Raw genomic sequence first — 19,402 nt, forward strand, 5'->3', positions numbered from 1 at the left:
TGGAAACAGAGACAGGGAGAGAGAGAGAGAGAGAGAGGGGTGCCCTGTTACCTTGGAAACTGAGATGATGTGATGGGGAAGGTGGAGCTGAACTGTGATTGGCTGACAGGGTGTGGTGCTCCCCTTCCTGAGGGAGGAGGAGGAGGAGGAGGAGGAGGAGGGGGATGACAGCGCAAAGGCTGGGATGTGAGAAGCAGCTGCTCTCTCTTTTTCTGTGCCGGGAGGAGAAAACGCTGCACAGGGACGACGGGAAGCCATCGACGCCCTCATCTGGTCACTGCTGGAAGTGCAGAAGGAGAAGGAAACCTGCAGGAGGGAAAGTTCATTTTTATGGCACATTTCAGCAACAATGCAAAACATCAAAAGCATCAAGACAAAGTGCAAAAGAAACACATTATAAAAGGATATTTAAATGCAATTAACAACTTTATGCATTCATTTTTCGTTTTTTTAATAATTTTGTCTGTGTTAATGCATATGGCATAAATTTTGGCCAGATTTTGTATTTTTGTTATATCTTGGAATTTCCAGCTCAGCTTCTACAATAAATCTAAACTACACTGTAAACAAAATTGCATTCATCACAGACAACATTTTAAAAACAATTACATAAACATTTGATTTGCATGAAATAAAAATAAAACACAGATATTAAATGGTGATTTAATGAACCAAGAATCTACAAACAGCCACCACTTCAACACACAAGTTAAATCAGTTTAGGTAAATACACAAATTAATTAATAGGTAGATATATCTTTGCTAGCTTTGCATTTACAACTATGAACTGCAAATTGTTGAGTTTAAAATAATCAAGTCTTTCATGTCCTTTTTATTACAAAACAAAATAGCACCAAATGACAAACCGTATTTACTGATTTTTCTGTTTGTGCAGGATATTTCTTTATAAGGGACTAGTTTATCTAATTCATTTCAGTTTGTGCTGACTTATTACTCCTTCAATTCTGGTTTTAAATCTTGAATATTTTTTCTATATTTTCATGACTGAAAAAGCAATGATTATTTAAAAAAAAAAAAAAAGCTTTAGATATTACCTAAAAAACAAACACAACTAATTTGCTTCATCATTACAGTATTGATGGAGTTTAATCAAATCTGACTGAAAGACAGAACAAACAATCTAACAATTGTAAGCAGTTTCCGGTGAAATCCCGATTGATTAATTGCGCTTTTTGTCAAAGTTGCTCTCTTTCAAAACTAAACCACAGCGCCATTTGCTGACACAATATAGACAAATAGAGTTAAGCATTAAGAACAAAGTTGACATAATGCAGCTATGTGAAACACTCACAGGAAATCTTAAAGATTTGATTTTTTCACCAAGATATTTTTACCATGAGCACAAGTAAAATTAATCACATTAATGATGGACTTTTTCCATTTTTCAATGGCTAAATTTATTATTTAGTAATTACAGTACTTTTTTAAATACTGCATGACTTTTATTTTTAAGTATTTTCACAGTGTGGTATTAGTAAGTAAAGTAAAGAAACCGCATACTTTTTCCACCACTGAACATTAAAGAAAAATAAAATTGGAATATGTTTATGTTGAAGGGAAAAAGTCATGAAAAGCGGAAAAAAATGAAAAAATAAAGGAAACCCTTAAGCAAGCATGCTATACACCCTGTACAAAAAAACGTTAAACTGGGTGTTATTTTCTTTATTTAGCTAAATCTGACTGTTACTGGGGCTTGTCTATCATCATTTCATAAAAAATATATACAATTCAATAAAGATTAAAAAAAAATGAATATATATAACGTTACATAAAGTATACTATTAAAAAACTATAATTAATCGTGGATCTTGAAGAACAAAGACTTGAAAAGGCAAAAAGTGGAAAATCAAAATAACCGTTAAGCTAACGTTAGCTATGTTGTAGGCGACGCTAACAAATCAGTTATAAAACCGTTAGTTAGCATGCTACACCCTGCATGAAAAACGTTACATTAGGTGCTAATTTTTTAATGACTCTAAATCTAACAAAGGGTTTGTTTATCATCGGTGAATTTAAATAATTATAAAATTAAATATCGAAGACAACATTTAAATATAAAAAAGGTATAATAAAAATAATTATTTGTTCATCTTGAAGGACAAAGTCATGAAAAGGCAAAAAAAAAAAAGTGGGAAATGAAAAAAAACCGCTAAGCTAATGTTAGCTATGTGACCTAGCTAACGCTAGTTAAGTCAGTTAACCGTTAGCTAGTAAAATGCTACTTAGTTAGAAAGCCTGCGTTTAAATGGGTATTTATTGATGTTTAAGTAGTTTTTTTAAACTTCTAAGACTGCGCTTTCTTTCTCTTCCAATTTACGTTAAACTGCTACGGACATTATCGTTTGCGAACTGCGCTTAAGCTAACGTTAGCATCTCCCCTGTCAAAGCAACCTCAATTTGGAGGAGTGCGCCGACATTCTGTCCTTTACGGTAAATTTATTTAAACTGCCCGGCGCGATAAAGTCGTTAAAATATAAACTTTTGCGGCAGCGTGACAGTCTTACCTGAGGAGAGGCCGTGAAACTTAAATCCAACCCGAGCGGGGGAAACATAAACAATTTATCGATTTACATCAGATTTGGCAAAATCAACGTAAACGGGACGTGTTACCACATCCGGTTTTCAAAATAAGAAAAATTGATTATAGTCAGTAAAATAGCTGATAAATGTCTTTCAACTCTTTAAAACCTGAGCAAAGTGTTACAATTATATCAGTTTTTCTATTTCATTATTATTAATAGTGTTTGAAAATTAAGTTATTTTTTAAAGATCACTCCATCATTTGTTTTATATTTTAAATATGATTTAATTCTTAGGAGTCTATAAAATCTTAATTCTACCCAAGCACACCTATCGGTCAAAAAATATATTTGTTACCTGGATTGAAATATTTTTGGAGGGTATAAAAATGTGCAAAAAATATGTTTTGTACCATCTAAAAAGCAAACAATACAAAAAAACATACATTTATAAGAAAGGGCAAAGGTTCTTCGCTGGGGAAGTTTTAGTTTGAAATTCACACCGGAAGTAGTGTATAAGCCGACACATCCTGTGTACGTGTGTGTGTGTGTGTGTGTGTGTTTTGCTTCCGTCGGAGTTACTCGCGTGAGGTTTCGTGTGGATTTTAGACAGAAATAGAAAAATAGAGATATAGAAATACAATGCAGTGAAAGAGCAGAGGAGCTCAGAGGACCGAACAGCTGATGTTTTCTGTCTGTGTGTCTGCTCGACATGTCTGAAGAGATCCAGCCCGCTGTCAGGTACAAACACCGACCTGCTCCCTGCACAGCTGACAGCTACTAGTCCTAGCTACTAGACCTCAGTCACGCGGAGTCTATGGGAAGTAGTGAGTGCAATCAATGTCATACAGTGTGGTGATGATACCTTATGTAAAGCAATCCATGTTTACAGGATGATATATATGTATATATATGGTGTTTGTATTTAGTTGTCTTTCCGTTTGTTCCTCAGTGTTGTCCCTGATGATGAAGGGAAAGAAAAGTTCAAGAAAAGTGACCAGGTTGCTTTTTACAGGTATGATGGACATTTAACACGTTATATTAAGGGACAGTTTTGTTTTTGTTTTGTGTCTTTATGAGGGGTCAGTGCAAGAGAATACAACAGAATTAATTATCTTTATTGTCATTGTACATGTGAATAAAGCGAAATTCAGTTGCACTGCCTGATTTCACATGCATACACACACACCAGTTCAACCTACACAGTACCTACATGTACGTTACTGCTTGTATTTGATTAATTGTTTGTTTTTACTTGTGTATTTTATACTGCATTTTATGTATTTTATTGACTATGTTGTCTAGTACTTTTGTACAGCACTTTGGTCAACTTTGGTTGTTTTAAAATGTGCTTTATAAATAAATTTAACCTTGACCCTGTAAACACCTGTGTACGAGCATTAAAGTGAAACAGGTTGATGAGCTGGGGGGGAGAATGTCGAATGTTTTTTGAAGCACCGGGGAGGTACTTGTCTTTTTGTTTATTATTATTATTTTTGGCTTAGGAGGCAGGCATAGAACTTAGATTGATTGTGTTTTGCATTTATTTCATTGCTGATTTTTAAAGAAAACAAGTGGCATAAGGCATGTTTTCTTTAAAAAAAAATTGGCCATTTCTTGCTTTTTTTATTTTGCTTATGTAATTTCAGAAGAAAAACTTTTTGTCTTTTTTTTCTTTAATATCTTCTGGGGATTTTTTGTAATCATTTTGGCAATTTTTTGTTTCTTGAAAAAAAATTGGGTGAATTTTCAAGAAAACTTGTCTAACCCACAGGTTTGTACAGCATGTTTTCTTTTGAAATCACCAAAAAAGACACCATTTATTGTACCTTGAAACTGTAAAAATAGAAATTTACATAGAAACAGAAATTACATAATTTAAAAAAATTATACTTGACATCCTTTTATTGATGCAATATTGCCATGCAAAAATATTGCTATATTTTGTTGGATCATTTTTTCTCCACTCCTACTAAATACAATGACTATGTCATGTTGTTTCTTTTCACTTTGTATTTTTATCATTTTAATTAAATTTTCTGTTTCAAGGCGACAGATTCAGGGCCCAAACCTGCAGCATCGAGCCCTTTTGGACACCATGGTGCTCACAGAGAAGGGGGCACGTTTTGAACTGTTGGAAACCAGCACACAGGTAAATAAAACCAAAGGATGGTCTCCACATCTGACACCATTTCATCACTGCAATATTGAAAAAAAAAAAAAAGAGCAAAAAGTTACTGGGACTTCTGCTGTGTTAGTGCAAATTTGCAGGACGAATTTGGGCTAAATTTGCAGAAAAATCACACTTTGAACCACTCCTTTTCATTCAAAAACTCTTACTTTGCTCTTTTTTTCAGACCAAACTGCTTCTTTCTGTGTCACCTTTTAAAAACGACACTGTGAGGATTCTCATAGATGAGCTGCAGCCCATTAAACCGCGTTATAGAGTTCCAGATGTAATAACGGAGGAGCCGCAGTGTGAACAGTAAGAGCTGCATCAGCATCATTCCATCATTATGATATCCAGTCACACAAGCTGTGTCGTTAAAGAAATCAGTTGCTTCAAGAGAAACACTTAATAACCGGCTAACACAACGGCAGTTCTTCAGGGGGTGAATATGCATTGCTTCTGGAACAGCTGAGCGCTGAAACAGACACATTTGCAGAGGTGGAAAGTGACTTCTTTAGACTTGTACAGACGACTTTGTGTTAGTTTCAGCTTTAATCGGACTTTGGATGAATTATTTAGAAACACCAGGACGCATCGCCGCTCACGCTGAGCTCTCATTATTATTACCAGGGGTAGATGTAATGTTTTGGGGGCCCGGGGCCACAAGCACATGAGCTTATTTTCAGCCTTTCTCTAACTGGGGATGTTGGCAGGCTGTTGGCAGCTATAGGAGAAGTAGGCCGACTCAAAAGTTTTTAATTCCTGAGTAAAATGATTAATAGCACAGAAGTTTGACAGAAGCTGAAGTCAGAGTCCTGCAGTCAGGAGAGGTTGGCCTATTATCAGCACAATGTGCTTCAATTTACCTGAAGTTTGTTTAAGATGGAGCTTTTCATTTTTATTAATGCTGGAAAGTTTAATAAATAATAATAAATCATGTGTTTATTACACTCCAACACACCATGGTCACATGACACTGTGTCAGTGAACTATGAGGGCAAAAAACTAATTACAAAAAAGACCTGAACCTCTCTGAATTTTAGTAGAATAGGTCCTCCAGTTGGTGATGCCTGTTCTACAGTATATTTGTCATATTTATTCAATGTCTGACAGAAAATAAATATTAAAACCAAAATTTATCAAAATTTATCTTATGATAAATAAATATAATATAATAAATATGAAGGGAACCTTTAAGCTTAATAGAAATAGTGTTTTGATGAATATCATGATATATAGATATGGATATCGACTGACATGAAAAAAAATATCATGATAAGACCTTATTCCATATCGCCCAGCGTTAGTAATTTTTCCACTATAAAGCCAGTATCAGTCTTAAAAAATCCCATATCGGTCAGGCTCAACTTCAGAGTTAACAGAGTAATGGTACAGTTTTTAAATGTGGTGTGTGGACAGTGGTTGACCTGTTTCCTCCTCATGGTGCAGGCTGAGAGTGGAGCGACAGTCGAAGGACTCTGTCACCCTGTCTTGGTCTTCAGGACGTCACCAGGTCCGTGTGTGGCAGTTCCCTTTCCGACTGGAGATCCTGTGTGAAGACAAAGTGATGGTTACATTCAACTCGAAGGGAAAACTGTGGTTTGAGACGCTGCAGGATCCGCCAGGGTGAGGAGCTCGGGGAGGGCTGGTGTACTCGAAATCAACACGTGAAAAAGTGAATTAATTTAGATTTTCTTTGTCTCTTTTCCTTCAGGGCCTCATCTCGAGATAGCGAGGTGAGAGAATACAACGCTGTTTAATGTAGAATGAATCCCACTTGAATCCTAATCCGGTCTGTAAATGCATTTTCTTTCTTTGTCACTTTGTTCCTCTGACAGCTTCAAGAGGACACGAGTTCGTTGTGGAGGGAAACTTTCAGGGATTTTGTGGATGTCAAAGCTAACGGTTTGTTTCTGTCATTTTACTGATTTGTACTGATATTTGTCTCTGACTCTGATCTGTTTTTTTTTCTCAGTGCACTGGACGGAACAGGAATATTGTTTGTGTTTCTCCTATAAAACATAAAAAATACTTTCAATAAACAGTTATTATTTACATGTATGCGTATTTTTTGAGCACTTTTTCTATTATTATTTATTTTCTATTATTATCATTATCTTTCTTATTATGAACATTTAAAATTGTTTGACAAATTATTATGGCAAACAGTTTTTTTTTCCTAAATAGAACTCGATTATTATTAAAAATATAGTGTATTGCAAAAAAGTAGTATTATTATTACATAATATATATATTATGTTATATATTATAAATAGTATTATCAACATTGTTGATATTTATAGTAATTTTATCATTTATTAGTATTATTATTCTCACCATATTACTTTTAGTTTTTATTATTATTATGATTCTTATTATCGTTAACATTTAAAATTACTGTACAAATTATTCAGGAAAATTGTTTGTTTTTTTTCTAAATATAATTTGATTCTTATTTTAAAAAATATAATTTATATTTTCATGACATCTTTTTTTAACACATTTATAGAGGAATGCGTAAAAAAAAGACTGCAGTCATTCACTACCCTTCCTTAAAGGTCCACTTTGCAGGAATGTCGTTTTTTTTTGTTTTTGGAAACAGTATCACCAACAAAAGTGAGAGTAAACACCGACCCCAGATTAACTCTAGCGTTGTGACGTGTGTGCTGCTTACAGTCAGACACACCTGGTCACTACCTTTTTATAAAGTCCTGACCTCACTCACAGGACGTGTCAGGGAACGTCAGGAACACAAATTGGCATTTGCGGGATAGCAAAGGCATGACCCGCCCTACTCTCCCTCACTCTGTATCCGATTGGTTTACCCTGACATGGTTGTCCTAATCCAAACCAATCTCAGTCCTCCTGCCTAAACTAAACAAACCTAACCATTGAATATAATTAATACCAGCCAATCAAAGGGAAAATAGGGTGAGGCATGCCTTCTCTGTGCTCGGAAATGCAAATTCAAGTCCCGTACATAGCAAAATAAGAAGAACGGTTTTAAAAATCCATGCAGAGAGCAGAGTCTCTGCAGAAAAATACACTGAGAGTGGGTCATAGATAACGACTGAGACAGATTACTTCTCTAAGAGTCTACACCTTGTTTTTAAGGAAAATCAAAAGTAATACACAAGACATCGATATGATGCTATGATGCATGAATAAAAATGCAAAAGCATGAATAAAACATATAAATACCTCTTGTTCTTCACCTCCAGGTCCCAGCAGCGTTGGGTCAGACCTCTGTCTCCACGGGTTCAGTCATGTGTACGGTTTACCGGCGCACGCTGCCGGCCTGCAGCTCAGAGACACCAGGTACACACATATAATGTGACCAAATGCAATAAAATTATGATACTTTTCATAATCAGATACTCATCATGTCTTTTATTCACTTCACAGAGATGGTGAGCCTTATCGGCTGTATAACCTGGACGTCTTTGCCTATGACTTGTACAGCCGCCTCGGCCTGTACGGCTCTGTGCCGCTGCTGGTGGCCCACAAGCCCGACAGGACTTTGGGTCTATTTTGGTTGAATGCATCTGAAACTTTTGTGAACATTCATTACAGCCCATCTGACTGTCAGGTAACCCTCGTTCCAGTGTTTCTCTCTCATACAGAATCCACCTGTGTGTTCGTCTAAGATTATTTTTTTTCTTTAGAAGCTGCTAATTATTCCCTGAAAATTAGAGTAGAATTCGAATTGTGGGTTAAAAGATTTTGGTGGGGAAGTTGAAATCCCTGTCTTACCTCTTATTACCACAGGCTTAAGAAGTCCAGTCCTGCAGACTTTTGGTGTTGCCTTTGCAGATCCTCCTGGTTGCAAACAGACAAAAAGGTTTATTTAAAATTCATCAAAATCAGGATGATTCTAAAAAAATAGGCAAAGCAGCTTTATTGCACATTTCATAAAACAGTCCAAAGTGCTTTACAGAGCAATATTATAATAAAAGAGTAAAGAGAAAATAACTAAATATTAAAATGTTAAAAAATAAAAATAAAAATCACCTTTGAAAATAGCAAAAAAAGAGGTGCAAAGACAAAAAAAAATATTTCAGTGAGATTATTTAATATTTAATATTTAATACCATTATTTTAAATTAGATTTAAAATCAAGTTTAAAAATAAGTTTGCAGTCATTAGTCATTAGGTCAGAGTCGGGGCTTGTCTGTTATTCCAGGTTTGTGCTGCATGATAACAAAATGCTGCTTCAACATGTTTAACTCTGACTTTTGGGACGGTCAGTAGGTCGGGCCCAGATGTTCGGAGGGCCCCAGATGTTTGGAGGGCCCTAAAAGGTTCATATGCCACAAGCATGTCAGTGATACATTTAGGCGCTGAGCCACAGAGTGATTCATAGAAAAACAGCGAGATCAATCTGAAAATCAATTCTCTGAGTGATGGGCGTCCAGTGTCAGGATGCAACGTGCAAATCTCTCATTCACACGGACATAAAACCTCCCTGCATCACTCAGGATGGTGACACGCCCCCAGTGAAGAGGAGGCGGGCGGAGCTACAGACTGACGTCCGCTGGCTGTCAGAGAGCGGACTGATTGACTGCGAGGTTCTGCTCGGGCCCAGTCCACAGCAGCTGTTCAGCCAGTACGCTCAGCTCACAGGTGTGTGTGTGTGTGTGTGTGTGTGTGTGTGTGTGTGTGTGTGTGCAGCCCTGAATGTAGTTTACTGTGTTTATATGCAGTTAAAAACAAAGCAGGTTTTGTTAGTTTTATATGTGAAATATAGAGTTAATTAAGCAGCTCTTTATTATTAAGGAAGTTACTAAGATTTTAGGACAATGTTTTAGATTTAAGGGCATTTCTAGGATTTTAGGATGTTTCTCAGATTTTAGGACAGTTCTAGGGTTTAGGATGTTTCTCGGATTTTAGGATGTATCTAGAATTCAGGATGTTTCATGCATGACCTGAATTCACTTTTTTAAATTTTATTTTATTTTTTGCATGCTTGAAATACAGTAAATTAAATCAAATCAAGCATGACCTGAATTCACTTTATTTATTTTGTTATATTTAATTTAATTTTTTACATCAAATCAAGCATGACCTGAAAAAAAGTAAATTTAACATTTTGAGAAGGATTATTATGAAGGTTTTGTTTTGTCATTTCCATGTGCAGTGAAACCAGTACTCGTACTTTATCCATCAGTTTTACTCTCAGCTGTCCTCACCTCCTCCGTCAGGATATCAAGCGCTCCCCCCTCTCTTCGCTCTCGGGTACCACCAGTGCCGCTGGAACTACAGCGATGAAGCCGATGTGAAGGCTGTAGATTCTGGATTCGATCGCCACGACATCCCGTATGACGTCATCTGGCTGGACATCGAGCACACGGACGGAAAGCGTTACTTCACCTGGGACTCCGTTTCATTTCCGAACCAGCCGCCCTGCAGCGCCACCTGGAGAGGAAGAAGAGGAAGGTCAGTTTTTGGTGTCAAATTTCACACATTTAGATTATTTATTGTGCATATTTTTGTTCTTATTTTATGTTTTTCTTATGTTGCAGTTGGTTGTTATAAGTGACCCCCACATCAAGGTCGACCCTGATTGGTCGATGTACCGCGAGGCCAGAGACGGAGGACATTTTGTCAAAGACAGAGAGGGACGGATCTATCAGGGCACGTGCTGGCCCGGTAATGTTCCTCTCACCATAAATAGTTTTATTTGAGAATAACACAAAGAAATTTGCACCACCTTCTTTAAAAAGCCTCTTTTGACATAATAATAAACCTGATTTATGACCATTATAGCAGTTAGTTATTAGTTGTATCGTGTATATTTTAATATATTTTAGCGTGCGTCTGTTTCTCACTCAGCAGCAGAGAGTTAGCTAGTGTTTCAGGATGCCATCAATGTTTACTCTCGCACGGTCACAAGCTCGAGTCTCTCTCGTGCACGCCTCTTTCTGCACGGTGAAAAGGTTTCTGTGTCGTAGTTCAGTGGAAAGAAAAGAGCCCTGCATGAAACTTCTGGCAGCAAGGTCTGTGGATTATTTTGAGTAACCAGGTCATGATTTCTGGAAAGAGACATTCCTGTTGAGATTTATTTATTTATTTATTATATAAATTTTATTATTTTATTATTATTATATTATTTATTTATATATGCATTTACTTATTTACTTATTTACTTATTTATTTATTTGACATCACAAGTGCCATCTAGTTCCATTACACTGGAGAGAAAGCAGACGTCTCTACGGACGATATATAATAACACTCAGCAACTCACACCAAAACTATCTAGACTGATAAATATCACTACAGGTGAGAGAAAAAAATGTATATTTTTTATTTTGGAGTGAACTGTCCCTTTAACCTCTCTGTCAGGTGAGTCCTCGTACATCGATTTCAGCAGTCCAGACACTCGGGCGTGGTACTCCAGAGATTTCAGCCTGGATAAATACAAGGTGACAGTAAAAGAAAATCCACAATCAGAGCTGCTGTACACATAAAACTCAATTTATACACAAGAATCGATAATAATTTTGGAAAAATGTGTTATTTTGTGGCTGAGAAAGAAAGACATCTCAAATGTTTTCAAGCACCTTCCACAAATGTTATTACACCCCAGAGAAAGACTAAAAATTCCAACATAAATCTTTTATAATGACGTTTTTATGTCATATTCCCTCTCACTGAGCCGTTTTACGGTCATGTGTTTTTGTGTGACTCAGGGATCCACACCGTCATTATTTGTGTGGAATGATATGAATGAACCGTCTGTGTTCGACGGGCCGGAGCAGACCATGCCAAAAGACGCAGTGCATTATGGGGGCTGGGAACACCGGGAATTACACAACCTGTACGGCTTCTACCAGGTGAGAAGGCTCATTTCACTTCATTTTAGTTATTCTTTTAAAGATGCAGCATTTGTGTCATCATTTCACCTTTTGTCTAGAACTTCAAATTTGGCAACTTGACTTTTTAAAAGCTGAGAAAAATCTGCTTATTTTCTTTTAAAAAGATGGGAAGAAGGAAAAGAGCTGAAAGATGAAATTGTAGAAATAATGGCAAGAAAAAAAGTAAAAGTAAAAAAACAATAACCCGAAAATTAGAAGAAAAAAAAAAATGAAAATAATGTGAGAAAGAAAAATAAATTAGTGTGATTTCTCTCAAAAACAAGGCAATGAGCAACTTGTGTTTCACAAACTGCAAGAAATTAGGAGATTTTTAATTTTTAAAAAGATGGGGAAGAAATAGAAAGCTAAGAAAAAACTACATTTATAATTACAGCTTTTACATATATTAAGTTATGTTAACTTATTATTTCAATTTTAAGCATTTTTTCCAGGTAATTTCCGTGTTTGTTTGTTGCTGTTTTTGTTTTCTTTTTTACTTATTTTTAGGTAATTTTTTTACTTTTTCCTAATTTAAATAATTTAAAATATGCAACTATGATAATGATAAATATAGTTTGATTTTTTCTTTTTTCCTAAACATTTTCTCTAGTCTTTTTAAAAATACTTTTCTAAATCATCAAATTTCTTGCCATTTGTGGAAAATTTCATACCAAATCACATTATTGGTCAGGGGTTTAAAGGTTTAAACACATGTGAAAGCGTCTGAAATTGGCACAAAGATTGATGTTGCTGCAGGTTTCAAAGGGTTAACTAAATGATGGTTGTCAGTGGAGTGTATGAAGTGAATTACAGATTTTCGGTTACTGCTGTCGTCTCGCAGCACATGGCCACAGTGGACGGGCTGATAACTCGCTCAGGTGGTTCAGAGAGACCGTTCGTCCTTTCGCGCTCCTTCTTCGCCGGCTCACAGAGATTTGGTACGTGTTTGAAATGAAAAATAAACCTGCGATATGTTCGTAGTTTTATCTTTAACTGCACGGTTTGTTTGGATTGATTTTGTTTTGGATGCAGGAGCGATATGGACCGGTGACAACGTAGCCACCTGGGAATATCTGAAGATCTCGATTCCGATGCTTCTGTCTCTCAGCATCACAGGCATCGGATTTTGTGGAGGTGAGGAAACTGGACTGATTTGATGAGCAACTAACCAAAAAAATGCCCCAAAATTTAGCTAGAATTTAGTAATAAATAAATAAATAAAATAAGATAAAAAAGAAAATTACCTGAGAAAAATAGAAAAATAATTAATTGAAAAAAGGGGGGGAAAAAAAAAAAAAATCAAAAACAAGAAAACAATGCAATAATGTGCTAATATGTTTTTTTTTTTCTGTAATTTTTTTCAAAATATAAGAGGTATAAATTCCTGGACATTTTCCTGAAGTTTTGTAATATCTTAACCCCTAGCTAATTTTCAGGTAATTTCTTTTTCTTTTTTTTTTTTACAGATTTTTTTTCTCAAATTACAGAACATTTCTTGCCAAGTTGCTCATTAATTTTTTTCCCGTGTTGTCAAAGGAAATCAAACCATTTTTCCCAGCTTTCAGAGGTTTAAATGCTTGTGAAAATTGTCTGAACGCAACACAAGAAAACTAATGACGAGGGTTAAAGCCTCTGATTTTTCTTTCTGCGTTTCAGCCGATGTCGGTGGGTTCATTCAGGACCCGGAGCCGGAGCTGCTGGTGCGCTGGTACCAGGCAGCCGCCCTGCAGCCGTTTTTCAGAGGTCACTCTGCAAACGTGACAAAGCGCCGCGAGCCGTGGCTGTTTGGAGAAGAAGTCACCGCTGCAATCCGGTCTGCGATCCAACAGAGGTACTAAAGGTGCAGTGTGTCAGATTCAGTGGCATCTAGCAGTGAGGATCAAAGATTTCAACCAGCTGAAACATTTAGACCACCCCAAATTTGAAAAGCTGGGTAAAAACTACATTTATAATTATCGTAATTGCATCTTTAAAATAATTTTTAAAGATCGATTATTATTTTAAGAGTGTGTTTCCTTTTTTAGCTTATTTTCAGGTCATTTTCTTGAACATTTTACTAATTTCTTTCACATTTTTGGGGAATTTCTTCTTGCATTGCTCATTCATTTCTTCCCATGTTTTTGACATAAATCGGTCCAACTTGCTCAGGTTTCAAAGGGTTAAAAGATGAGAACAAATCCCAGCAAGGCCAGAAAAAAAATATATTTTTACAAATTGGTGTGATTTCTTTCAAAAACATGAGGAAAAGGCAATGAGCAATTTGGTAAGAAATGTTTAACAAATTGAAAGAAATTACAAATGTTTAGGAAAAAAGAAAAATTTATATTTATAAATAACAATTAAAATTTGAAATTATCTAACAAAATAATTCTAATTTTGAAGCACCTTTTTCCAGGTCATTTCTGTGGTGTATTGTTGTAATTGTTTTTTTCACTAATTTTCAGTTAATTTTCTTGAAATTTTTTACCACAAATTTCTCGCTAATTTGGGGGTCATTTTTTAAATTGCTCAGGTTCGGAAGACTTACATGTCAGAGTTAGCATGCAAAATTAAACATGCATTAAGAAATCTGTGACGTGTGCCTTGTTTTGTTGTTTGTTTTTTTAAAGACAACATTAAGTTTGAGTGTGAGTCTCTCGGCCGTTTCTCTTGTGCTCGCAGGTACTGTTTGCTGCCTTACTGGTACACTCTTTTCTATCAGGCTCACACCTGCGGCCTGCCTCCGCTCAGGTGAGTGCTGCTACCTCTGCTGCAGCTTTTTACCTCTCAGTTTTATCAGCAGACACTAGAGGTCAATGTCTCTCATGTTTAGATGATGTAATGTTGGCCTGCATGAATTTAAACCTCTGAAATCTGGGAAAATTGGTTTGATTTTTGATTTTTTGAAGGGGAGAAAGCAATGTACAAATTTAAAACATTGCTTAAAAATTAGCAAGAAATTATTAAAAAGTTACAAGAAAATTTCCTAAAAAGAGAGAAACAAAGAAAGAACCAAAAAGTGCAGTTTCTTATTGTATACTTTTTTTAAAATATAAAATTCTAGTAATTATAAATATATTTGAGGACATTTTCGGATAGTTTTTTATATATATATCCCTCCCCATTACACAGTTTTTGTGTTCACTATTTTTGTTGTGATTTTCTTAATATAATATAATATAATATAATATAATATAATATAATATAATATTATTAACACTAAGGTTTGAAAGTGTTTAATAGCTTGTTAAAGGTGTCTGAACGCAGCACGAGAAAATGATGTTGGTCCAGGTTTCAAAGGGTTAACTCTATAAATAGACAGAGACTTTGAAAGAAAATGTGAAAATTGCTGCTTTCACGTGTGCGTGTTCACGTGTTCACCTGTGCAGACCTCTGTGGGTGGAGTTCCCGGCAGAAGAGAGCACCTTCACTGTGGACAGCCAGTATATGATTGGTGATAAATACTTTTGTTACTTTGCATCGTTACTCAGAGTATATTAATTAATAACTGGATTTATTTATTATTTAATTTAAGTTTCTCTCAGTTTGACCATCTTTGGCTTCACGCAGGAGGAGCGCTGCTTGCCTGTCCTGTAACTGACGCAGGTGTTCAGGAAGTCAGAGTGTTTCTCCCTGGATCCGGTCAGGTAAATCCACCTGCAGGTGACACATTAATATGGTCTAATTTATTCATGATGCACCTCAGTGTGAGTGTTTTATTAAGATTCACTTTATTGTTGCATGTGATCATATTAAAAATACAAAAAAGCTAATTTTTTGGGTCCTAATGATGTATCTAAAAAAAATTAGAATATGGTGAAGAAGTTCAATTTTCTTTGTAATTTAATTAAAAAATGTGAACTTTTATGTATTGTATATTCATTACACGTAAATCAAAATATTTCATCTTTTAATCTAATTTTCATCTCAAAGTATTAGAATATTTCCTAAGTTTTTGGCTCCTTTACTGTGAATAATAAACGTGGCATGGAGGTTTCTTTGATAGCGACTTTTAGCTCGTCTGTATTTTTGGGTCGGCTGTTTCTAATTTTATTTTATTTTTTTACATTTTTCTAGCTGTGGGCCATATTATCGAAGTTAAAACAGAAAAATACTTGAACATTTTGATTCATGTAATGAGTAGAATATATTAAAATTTCACTTTCGTAAATAACTGATGGAAATTCTTGAACTTTTTCACAATATTATAATTTTTTGGGATGCACCTGTACAATGCTATTGTGGATACAATATGAAGTGCATTAAAATGTATCAGAATTACATTAAAAGCAATTTTAGAATAAATAATGTTCCATAAAATATTAGAATTAGTAAAAAATGATAAGAACTACATTACAACACCTAAATTAAAACACTTCATAATTGTAGTAACAGAAACTAAAAATATGCCAGGAAGCTTTTAATGCCATTCAGCCGCACTTTTTTGGGTTTCAGGTTTGGTTTGATGTCCGCTCTGCGACGGCGTTTAGAGGAGGACGGACTCTGAGTCTTCCCGTCACGTTGGACACAGTCAGTGTTTGTCTTCAGTCACACTTCACAGACATAATAGACGTCGTAATAAACTGAAATAAAGCCGAATATTACATCACAGAGGAAACTTTTGATTTTCTGTACAGTTCCTGTCTTCCAGCGCGGCGGCTCGGTGGTCTGCAGGTCAACAGGAAGTGGCTCCTGTACGGCTGAACTCCAGCAGCTGCCGCTCTCCGTCACTGTGGCCCTCGACTCTCAGGTGAGCGTCAGCGAGGATGCTGAGCTGCTGCTTGTTTAACAGGTTTCATGTATATGAATTTGGGATAGCGGTTCATATTGTAGCGGGTTGGAAATAAAATTTGGGAAGTCGTTTTTATAGTATGTTAAAAGTATATATCAGGGTAGGAATAAATAAGCGTGTACTTCTTCCCGCTCCTTTTCAAATATGTGATATTAAAATTTAAGTGGCTTGAGTATTTTGTTTATTGAGATTGAAGTTTTGTAAAGGCCTTCTTTTGTCTTTTTTGTTGTTTTTTTTTTGTTCATAGCACTTGGCTGTGAGGCCTTTTTTTAAATTAATTTATATCTAAATTTTATTTTATTTTATTTTGCATGTCAAAATAAAGATTAATTCATTAAAGCTAATGAAACCATGTTAATGTAAGAAATGTAGTGAACATAGTTATTGTTATAAATTTAGCAAGTGAGGCATAATAATAATAATAAAAAAATTGTATTTATAATATTATTATTATTATTAGTATTATTATAGTAATAATACATTAAATATTAGCATTATTATACTTAAGATATTAATAAATATGTTACATTATTAATAAATAAATAATATTTTTTTTAAATCCACATAAAGAGAAATTCTAGAAATAACACATAAAAGAAGGCAAAACTTTAAAGTAAAATAAAGTAAAAGTGTTTATTTTTAAAGATTTGTTCGTTTTTGTATTTTTTTTGTTCAGATTAGGCTTCATTTTTGTATGAATTGTATTTCAGACTTTTGGGAAGACAAAGGTGTGTCTGTACAAGTAATTTTAAAGCTTCATTTCTTTAAATTTAATACTTTATAAAATCCCCTTTTAATGGCAAAGTCCATTCACACCTTGTTGATTAATTAACGATTTCAAATTTAGAAATGTGACATTTGCTTGATTTAATTAGTGAAATCCTGAGTGCAGCGGCTCGTCTCTGCAGGGCATCGCTGATGGAGAGTTGTACCTGGACGACGGCCACTCCTTCAGCTACCGGGACAGAAAGTCCTTCTGTCTGCGCAGGTTCAGCATGCTGTCAGGCCGTCTGCTCTGCCGGTGAGTCACAGCTCACACCTCCATTTTTAGACCTGAAAGGTGCGAAAATAAAAAAAATTCTGAGTGACTGACATGAAGTCTAAGGCCTGAAGTGAAAACCTTTGACGTCTGTCGTCTCACAGTCCTGCTGCCAGTGAAGGAGCAGCGTTTGACTGTGAAACTGTCGTGCAGTCGGTCACCGTCCTCGGGCTGAAGAGCAAACCGTCCACGGTGCTCGTGCACGTGTCAGGTGAGGAGATCTGCATTAACTTTTATATATCATATATATTCACAGTTTGAGAGTGGAAATGACATCTCAAATGCACCAACTCAAATCCCAGAACAAGCAAAGCCACATTAGCATTTTTGGGTGTTTAACCAGGTGAGACTGAGGTTTGTGATAATAATAACCTCTGATAATGCCCCATTGTTTAGTCCATCTGTTACTGACACTTTTTGCAAACACCCCTTCATTGTATTTTTTTCTTAATTATAAATAAAATCAAAATAAATATAATTTTTTATGCATACATTTATTTTAATATTATATTTATTTGTATCATATTTTATAATTGTGTTTTATTCACTTAATTCAATAGCAAGGTAGATTTTTAGTCAATTTTAAGCAGTTTTGAAATATTTTTTTTATTATTGTCATTCATTATTTATTTTGTTTGAACTTGTGAGGTCATATGTCGGAATAATTTTCTCTTTTAAATTTGAAAAAAAGTGATCAAATGCTTATTGTGTGTTTGGGCATAATGTATGCACAATATATTGACAAATACAGTGAAGCAAAAAAAAAAAGTATTGAAAATTAAAGGACAAAGAAAATCATAATATCAGTGAGGTGCAAGGTACATGGTAGATTTATAAGTCATTTATTTTTAAATTTGTCCTTAAATCCTGCTACATCTTTTGGAGTCAAAGGACGAGTTCAGGATTCCCACAGCCAGCCTCAAAGTCTGGTGGTAAATCAAAATCAAAAAAAGCAAAATGACTTTTTTAAATCTGTAACAATTTATAACAAAACTGGGACTCTGCTACAGAAATAACCAAGAACAGTTTATAAAATCCAGATTTTTACCCTCGGTGATCGGAGGTCATACATGTGTAGGCAAACATGTCAGCGAAGGCAGAAAAATCTGTTCAGAAAAATCACACAAGAAACAAAGTGTAAAATTTGGGGAATCAAACAGGAGAAAAAGGCTGCAGAGCATCAACACTTTAATCTGGCAACTGAAGGAAAACTTTGGGCTTTAAAAACGTAAGAGCTGATTACTGACTCCACACAGGTGAGTCAAACAGGTGAAACACACAAAGTGATCAAACTCAGGAAGTAAAAGAAGCACGAAACACAATGAGATCTTATTTCAAAATAAAACTAAAGAATAGTTAAGTTTTATGAACAAAAACTTGAGAGAATATCACATAAATCCTGGAAATTTAGTTTTTTTTTGCTTTTATTAGTTAAAAAAAGAGTCAAAGACAAAGTGAAAGTCAAGACAAACCCTAGCACACGTTTTTATGTCTCAGCAGGTGAGGACACCTCCGCTGCGTTTGAGTACTCGGAGACCTGCAGCTCGCTGACGGTCGGCGGCCTGAAGCTCAGAGTGGCGACAGACTGGGACATAAAGTTTACAGGTTAACTGTCGTGTGACGCTGATTTTTCTCTGGGTTTCTTTTTCGTGTGAAGCTGTGAGAATATTTTTTTTAGCAATAAAAAAGCGTTAAATAAATAAAAATATAAAAAATTAAAATTAAAATAAATACTAAATAAATACACAGCTGGGGGAGGGGGAAATATTTGGAGCAAGAACTCAGAATTTCTGTCACAATTCACAAGTAAAAACTGTAATAGTCGATCAAATTAAATGGAGAATTTTAAAGAAAAAAAGAAAAGTTCTCAGAGATTTAAGTGGTTAATTATATTACAAGAAAGAGAAAAATCTTCAATATTGAGTTTAAATTTGTAAATTGAAGAGAAAAAAAACCCTCAAATATATCCTCTGAAATTAAACTGGTAAATTTACGAGAATAATACTACCTTACTTTAATAATACA

The 19,402-nt window shown here is 35.2% G+C and overlaps 1 protein-coding gene across 1 annotated transcript; it reads left to right on the plus strand.

The window, feature by feature from the left end:
* The first annotated feature begins 3,116 nt into the window (after nucleotides 1-3,116).
* Nucleotides 3,117-19,093, plus strand: ganc (glucosidase, alpha; neutral C). The gene is given in 26 exon segments (XM_042500942.1): nucleotides 3,117-3,281; nucleotides 3,493-3,555; nucleotides 4,590-4,692; nucleotides 4,898-5,025; nucleotides 6,160-6,336; nucleotides 6,425-6,446; nucleotides 6,549-6,615; nucleotides 7,932-8,028; nucleotides 8,116-8,299; nucleotides 9,189-9,333; nucleotides 9,912-10,100; nucleotides 10,103-10,146; nucleotides 10,233-10,359; nucleotides 11,056-11,135; nucleotides 11,403-11,546; nucleotides 12,409-12,505; nucleotides 12,600-12,701; nucleotides 13,224-13,398; nucleotides 14,229-14,297; nucleotides 14,936-15,000; nucleotides 15,117-15,193; nucleotides 16,002-16,080; nucleotides 16,184-16,296; nucleotides 17,247-17,359; nucleotides 17,482-17,588; nucleotides 18,878-19,093. Coding segments are annotated over 26 exon segments (2,706 nt in total). The 5' UTR covers nucleotides 3,117-3,252; the 3' UTR covers nucleotides 18,988-19,093.
* Nucleotides 19,094-19,402: the final 309 nt, after the last annotated feature.

The sequence above is a fragment of the Plectropomus leopardus genome, chromosome 14 (genome assembly GCF_008729295.1).
Source record: "Plectropomus leopardus isolate mb chromosome 14, YSFRI_Pleo_2.0, whole genome shotgun sequence".
In the NCBI taxonomy this organism is placed as follows: domain Eukaryota; kingdom Metazoa; phylum Chordata; class Actinopteri; order Perciformes; family Serranidae; genus Plectropomus; species Plectropomus leopardus.